At 46.8% G+C, this 7,709-nt stretch overlaps 2 protein-coding genes across 6 annotated transcripts in view; both read right to left on the bottom strand.

The window, feature by feature from the left end:
• The window catches only part of PRR13 (proline rich 13), a 15,279-nt gene that overhangs the window by 3,778 nt on the left and 3,792 nt on the right, over nucleotides 1-7,709 (bottom strand). For 4 of the 5 annotated variants that reach the window (XM_011992566.1, XM_011992568.1, XM_011992567.1 and 1 more), the window contains exon 4: nucleotides 6,057-6,688. In XM_011992566.1, coding sequence (XP_011847956.1) covers nucleotides 6,641-6,688 — 48 coding nt within the window. In that variant the 3' untranslated portion in view covers nucleotides 6,057-6,640. Of the gene's footprint in view, nucleotides 1-6,056; nucleotides 6,689-7,709 lie in introns of those variants that run through there. The other variant, XR_001007399.1, reaches the window with a different exon arrangement.
• Nucleotides 1-7,709, bottom strand: part of PCBP2 (poly(rC) binding protein 2) — a 52,924-nt gene that overhangs the window by 41,630 nt on the left and 3,585 nt on the right. The gene's annotated exons all lie outside the window — the stretch shown is intronic.

Here is a 7,709-nt window from a genome sequence, read left to right as displayed (position 1 = left end):
GCTAGTTTTTTGTATTTTTTTAGTAGAGATGGGGTTTCACCGTGTTAGCCAGGATGGTCTCGATCTCCTGACCTCGTGATCCACCTGTCTCGGCCTCCCAAAGTGCTGGGATTACAGGCTTGAGCCACCGCGCCCGGCCGTATTTTTAATTTTCTTAAGTGTAATAATGGAACCATGGTTATGTAAAGAAATGGTTTTTAGGATGTACATGATGAAATATTTAAGGGTAGCCACACGCGGTGGCTCACACCTGTAATCCCAGCACGTTGGAGGCCGGGGCAGGTGGATCACAAGGTCAAGAGACTGAGATCATCCTGGCCAACATGGTGAAACCCCATCTCTACTAAAAATACAAAACTTAGCTGGGAGGGGCAGTAGGCGCCTGTAATCCCAGCTACTTGGGAGGCTGAGACAGAAGAACCACTTGAACCTGGGAAGGCGGAGGTTGCAGTGAGCTGAGATCGCGCCACTGCACTCCAGCCTGGCAACAGAGCGAAACTCCATCTCAAAAATAAATAAATAAATAAATAAATAAATAAGTTAGCCAGGTATGGTGGTGCACACCTGTGGTCTCAGCTACTAGCTATGCTGAGGTGGGAGGATCGCTTGAACCTGAGAGGTTGAGGCTGCAGTGAGCTGTGAGTGTGCTACTACACTCCAGCCTGGGCAACAAAGCAAGACCTTATCTCAAAGAAATAATAAAAAAAAAAAAAACCAGAGGGATGGCCGAGCATGGTGGCGCATGCCTGTAATCCCACACTTTTGGGGGCAGAGCAAGGTAGGAGGATCACTTGAAGCCAGGAGTTCGAGAGCAGCCTAGGCAACATAGTGAGACCCTGTCCCTACAAAAAATTAAAAATTAGCCATGTATGGTGGTACACACCTGTAGTACTAACTACTTGGGAGGCTGAGGTGGGAGGAGCACTTGAACCAGGGAGATCAAGGCTGCAGTGAGCCTTGAACATGCCGCTGCACGCCAGCCCCTTGACTATCAGTCACATTTTATTGGGCAGCCCCAAACTGATGGAGGCATCTAAAGAGAGGTAGCTTCCTGAAGTGGAAAATTAGGCTTGAGGACTAAAATGTCTTTCCTCCCACCCCCTAAATTGTATTAGGAACAATGTGAAATAGAAAGAAAGGGCCAGGCATGGTGGCTCACTCCTGTAATCTCAACACTTTGGGAGACCGAGGCAGATGGATTGAGGTCAGGAGTTCAGGACCAGCTTGGCCAACCTGGCGAAACGCCGTCTCTACTAAAAATACAAAAATTAGCTGGGCATGGTGGCACTTGCCTGTAGTCCCAGATACTCGGGAGGCTGAGGCAGGAGAATCACTTGAACCCTGGAGGCAGAGGGTTCAGTAAGCCGAGATCGTGCCCCACTGCACTCCAGCCTGGGCGACAGAGTGAGACTCCATCTCAAAAAAAAAAAAAAAAAGAAAGAAAAAGATGGCCAGGCAAGGTGGCTCATTCCTGTAATCCCAGCACTTCCGGAGGCCAAGGCAGGAGGGCTGCTTGAGGCCAGCCAAGAGTTGTAGAGACCAGCAAGAATCTCATCTCTACAAAAAAATGTTTAAACATTAGCCAGCGCCACCTCTAGCAACTCAGGAGGCTGAGGCAAGAGCATAGCTTGAGCAGCCTACTGCACTCCAGCCTTGGCAACAGTGAGACCCTGTCTCTGAAAAAAGAAGAAAAAGAAGTCTGTCATCTGGTAAGGGGCAGACCAAGTGATGAAAGGGAAGAAATGAAGTAGGAAAATGTTAAGACACCCAGGAAAAACCAAACTAAGGAGTGTACTTATGTGAAGCCCTGGCTGAAGGTCACGTTAACCTTAAGATTTCACAGTGGGGACATTCATACCTCTGACAGCTGGGGTGAATCTATCCATGAAATCATCTCTAATGTGGGGGGGGTGCAAAACAAATATCAAATGTCCGTATTGGAACTGGCCAACAGTTGCACTCAGCTTTAAAAGAGAAAGATGAGACACCTCTGATAGCCATACCTGATAATTTTATGAATCAATAAATTATTCCCAGAAGAGGAACCAAACTAAGTCAAGAGAGTGAATCTGCCTAGGGCCATGAAGCAATCTGATATAGGGAGTTGATTCCAAAAAGGCAGCAAACTAGATAAAAGATTCATCCCATTAACTCACAGTTCCTAAACTAAAATGTCAACTTGTATTTTTAGATCCCATGGATTTCCTATCTTTCCCATTCTCGTGTGAATGGAAATCTTGCTAGTTCCTAGTAAAAAAAAAAAAATAGCCTGTAATCCCAATACTTTGGGAAACTGAGGTGAGAAGATCATTTGAGCCCAGGAGTTCAAGACCAGCCTGAACAACATAGTGAGACCTTGTCTCTACAAAAAATACAAAAAAAATGGCCAGGCGCAGTGGCTCATGCCTGTAACCCCAGCACTTTGGGAGACCGAGGCAGATGGATCACCGGAGGTCAGCAGTTCACGACCAGCCTGGCCGACATGGCAAAACCCCATCTCTACTAAAAATACAAAAATTAGCCGAGCATGGTGGCACACGACTGTAGTCTCAGCTACTCAGGAGGCTGAGGCAGGAGAATCGCTTGAACCCGGGAGGCAGAGGTTGCAGTAAGCCAAGATTGTTCCACTGCACTCCAGCCTGGGGGATAAACCAAGACTCTGCCTCCAAAAAAACAAACTAGCTAGGCATGGTGGTGGGACATGCCTGTGGTCCTAGTTACTCGGGAGGTTGAGGTGGGAGAATCGCTTGAGCCTGGCCAGGTTGAGGCTGCAGTGAGCCGATATCACACCACTACATTACAGCCTGGATGACAGAGTAAGACCCTCCCTCAAAAAAAAAAAAAAAAAAAAAGAGAATGACAGAATCCCAGAGGTTCTTGTATGAGATGCTGAAGGCATAAGACAAAAACATTTGTGAACTACCATCTTAGTAGATTTATACTGAGGCACAAAGCAGGGACACAAACACAAAGCTCTCAAGAGCCAAGGATTAATCTAATCTGGCCTACAGAAAGATAACAGAGTTGAAAAGACTATGGGAAGACCCATCTACACATAATTATTACTACTCATAGTCACAAATTTCTTCCTTCAGGAATGTGGGCCCACTCTTGCTAGAGTTGCCAGTTTGAAATCTGAATCTTTACTGAAAATGCCTGATATTTAACATAGAGAAGGCCGTGCGCGGTGGCTCAAGCCTGTAATCCCAGCACTTTGGGAGGCCGAGACGGGCAGATCACGAGGTCAGGAGATGGAGACCATCCTGGCTAACAAGGTGAAACCCCGTCTCTACTAAAAAATACAAAAAACTAGCCAGGCGAGGTGGCAGGTGCCTGTAGTCCCAGCTACTCGGGAGGCTGAGGCAGGAGAATGGCGTAAACCCGGGAGGCAGAGCTTGCAGTGAGCCGAGATCCGGTCACTGCACGCCAGCCTGGGCGACAGAGCGAGACTCCGTCTCAAAAAAACAAAAAAAACATAGAGAGCGATCCCTCCAAAAAAAGTCTCAGACCCAGGTATAACATGGGCTCCCAATTTTTCAACTTTTGATAAAGATGTATGAACCAAAATGTTCACAACAGTAGTTAAGTATATATATCAAAACTAGAAACAAATATAAAATTATAGTAATAAAAGAATGGTTGAATAAGTTGGAATGCTGGGGCCAGGCACCGTAGCTCAGGCCTGAAATCCCAACACTTTTGGATGCTGAGGCAGGCGGATCACTTAAGGCTGTAGTGCAGTGGCACAATCTCGGCTTACTGTAACCTCAGCCTCCCAAGTTCAAGCAATTCTCCTGCTTCATCCTCACAAGCAGCTGGGATTACAGGCTCAAGCCACCATACCCGGCTCATTTTTTTTTTAATTTTTATTTTTTGAAGAGACAGGGTCTCACTGTGTTGCCCAGGCTGGTCTTGAACTCCTGGACTCAAGAAATCCTCCTGCCTCAGCCTCCCAAAGTGCTGGGATTACAAGTATGAGCCACTGCACCTGGTCACCATCTATTTCTCTTCACCTCACGATCTGTCCCATGCCCACCATCTCCCTCTCCCCTCCAAAAAGGAAGAGCTGATAAAGGAAAACACAGTGACTGGGGGGAAAACAATTAGAAAGCTGGGCGCAGTGGCTCACGCCCATAATCCCAGCACTTTGGGAGGCCGAGGTGGGAGGATCACCTGAGGTCGGGAGTTTGAGACCAACCTGACCAACATGGAGAAACCCCGTCTCCACTAAAAATACAAAATTAGCCAGGCGTGGTGGCGCATGCCTGTAATCCCAGCTACTCGGGAGGCAGAGGCAGGAGAATCACTTGAATCCAGGAGGCGAAGGTTGCGGTGAGCCGAGATCATGCCATTGCATTCCAGCCTGTGCAACAAGAGCAAAACTCTGTCTCAAAAAAAAATTAGAATGGCCCCCAAATCCAAGACACTGGAAAAGTGGACCTTGGCTTTGGATTGTTTTTTTTTTTTTTTGAGACAAGTCTTTCTCTGTCACCCAGGCTGGAGTGCAGCGGCAAGGTCTTGGCTCACTGCAACCTCTGTCTTCCGGGTTCAAGTGATTCTCCTACCTCAGCCTCCCAAGTAGCTGGGATTATAGGCACCTGCCACCATGCCCAGCTGATTTTTATATTTTTAGTAGAGACGGGGTTTCACCATGTTGGCCAGACTGGTCTCGAACTCCTGACCTCAGGTGATCCGCTCACCTCGGCTTCCTAAAGTGCTGGGATTACAGGTGTGAGCCACTGCGCCCAGCCATGGATTTTCTAATAAAATTAGAAGCTAGCTGTAAAATATAAGAAGATCTCAGGCATTTATTTCATAGAACTCTTTCCAGGGAAGTTATGGATGCAGTATAGCCAACTCAAAACACTCCTTCTTCCCTGTTCCTCCTCAAGCCCTACACTCAATGCCCAAACCCATGGGTTCCACCTCAGAAACATCTGTTAAGTCTACTCCTTCCTCTAGCCCCATGTCCCCAACTGCAGCCTCATTTCCTGCTTTCAGGAACTCAGGTTCAGGAGCTCCTTTCATCGTACACTTTTTGCAACTTGGCACCTTTGTAAAACTACTGCTTCTGCCTGGAATCCATTGGGTTAAGAGCAGAGACTCAGAAGCCAGGCTGTCTTGAGCTCCAATTCTGACTGAACCTCTGCCTCCCGGATTCAAGCGATTCTCCTGCCTCAGCCTCCCGAGTAGCTAGGATTACAGGCATGAGCCACCACGCGCGGCTAATTTTGTATTTTTATAGAGATGGGGTTTCTCCATGTTGGCCAGGCTGGTCTCAAACTCCTGGCCTCGTGCTCTGCCTGCCTCAGCCTCCCAAAGTGCTGGGATTACAGGCGTGAGCCACCACGCCTGGCCCACAGTTTCTTAAATATACTGATTTGTAGGGACACATGTAAAAAGTCTTAGCTGAGCACGGTCGCTCATGCCTGTAATCCCAGCACTTTGGGAGGCTAAGGCAGGTGGATCACCTGAGGTCAGGAGTTTGAGACCAGCCTGACTGACCAACATGTTGAAACCCTGTCCCTACTAAAAATACAAAATTAGCCGGGCATGGTGGCAGGTGCCTGTAGTCGCAGCTACTTGGGAGGCTGAGGCAGGAAAATCACTTGAACCTGGGGGGTGGAGGTTACAATTGCGCCACTGCGCTCCAGCCTGCGCAATAACAGCGAAACTCTATCTCAAAATAAATAAATACATAAATAAAAATAAAAAGTTTTAGGAAAAAAATTTTAAAAAAATAAGTATTATTCAATAGATTTGGGGTAAAGCCCCATATTACTCTCTCATAGCTGATGGGCAGCCAGAGTTAAAAAAACATAAGCTAAAGGCCTATATCCATTGACCCAAGGGAAGACAATAAAGATTCATGCCACTCTGCCTGACCCAATTTTGAAGAGTTCTCCCACTTAAAAAACATAGGAATCGCACGGTGTCTTCCTCAGTGAAGCTCTGGTTTCCTTCTATAAAATTGATACACTTTAAAGGGTCTGTGGAAGATTAGCAAAAGTTGTAGAATGTGCCATACCCAACCAAGGTGATAGCACAGGTGAACAGAGACCAGGAGAAATATCTTTATTTGAATAGGACCTGAGACAGCATATTGGGCTAAGGAGGAAAGGTAAGGTTCCAAAATGGCGGTCAAAGCTGATCGACCAAAGGGACTCTACTTCCCAGCAACTTTGCAGTTAGTGCAACCAACAAAAGGCCTGCTGGGGAATGTATTTGCCACTAAATTCCCCAAGTATGGCAACATTACAAAAAAGATAGAGGTTTTTCATCATAATTAAATTTCCGCAAACCTCCCCAATCACAAGTATTATAAGCGGAAGTAAAAAAATCACAGATTTTTACAGATCTCAAACTTGTCTTCAACATTTAGTTCATCATTTTCAAAAAATAGCTCCCCTGCCTAATTCATTAGCTATATGATCTATCCAAGCAGCAACAAGATGGCCAGGCCATGGCAATCCTCTTCCCATTTCCCCTAGCCACTCAGGGCTCAACAGCAGGGTGAGGCTCAGGTGGAGGCAGGGGGTGGGGAGCACAAGGGCTACTTTCCCCCAGTACAACATGGCATCTGAAGCTTGATGGGAGAGCAGAACTGGTGAGACTTGAGGGAAGGGTCCAGGGCCTGTATTCAGTCAGAATCACTGCTGGAAGAGGAGGAGGAAGAGGAGGAGGAATGCTGCAAGGGGAAAGGGGAAAGAGGAAAGAAGCATCAGATCCAAATGACCTTTCATCACTCCGTGGGCCATTCTTTGGTGCCCTACCCCTCTACCCAAGTATCCCTTGCTTCCCTAAGAAGGTCAGGAGTCTTGAACTGACTGTACCTAAACAAAAGCAAGGGTTTCCTTCAGCAGTGAGCACACAGGAATGGATTAAACCATCCTAAATTATCACACAGAATTTTAAAAATTTAACATATTGCCTTTGGAGCAAATTTCCAACTTCCTTTACCTGAATCGATGCCTAGGCAAGGAATAAATTACAGGCCCAAGCATAGTATGGTGCTAGGAAACAGCAGTTACCTTATAAATGCTTATTTATTAGCTGCATGCAAAGTCCTATGATTTTAAGAAATTGGATTCTACAAATCTAAGAAGACAGTAGAAACAGCAGTTGTGTGTGCACGTATCTCTACTTTTTCCAAAGCACAATGGGAAAAAGTGGGGAAGATGTAAGAAAAGGCTGGGAGTTCTATTAAATATTCCTTAAGCACATACTCCCAGCAATGCTACAGTTATTAAATAAAAACATTTTTCAGTCTCTCCAGGGTAATTTCTCCCCCTTCTTCCCCACTAAATCTCAATTCTCTTCAGACTTTTTTTTTTTTCAGATGGAGTCTCACCCTGTTGCCCAGGCTGGAGTGCAATGGCATGATCTCAGCTCACTGCAACCTCCACCTCCTGGGTTTAAGAGATTCTCTGCTGGGTGCGGTGGCTCACACCTATAATCCCAGCACTTTGGGAGGCCGAGGTGGGAGGATCACAAGGTCAGGAGATCGAGACCACGGGTGAAACCCCGTCTCTACTAAAAATACAAAAAATTAGTCAGGCACTGTGGCAGGCGCCTGTAGTCCCAGCTAGTTGGTGGGGGGGCTGAGGCAGAAGAATGGCGTGAACTCTGGAGGCGGAGCTTGCAGTGAGCCGAGATCGCACCACTGCACTCCAGCCTGGGGGACAGAGCGAGACTCCGTCTCAAAAAAA

This window comes from Mandrillus leucophaeus, unplaced genomic scaffold, assembly GCF_000951045.1.
Source record: "Mandrillus leucophaeus isolate KB7577 unplaced genomic scaffold, Mleu.le_1.0 Scaffold414, whole genome shotgun sequence".
Lineage (NCBI taxonomy): Eukaryota > Metazoa > Chordata > Mammalia > Primates > Cercopithecidae > Mandrillus > Mandrillus leucophaeus.
Note: the sequence above shows the minus strand (reverse complement) of the source record. Positions and strands in the feature narration are given on the sequence as shown.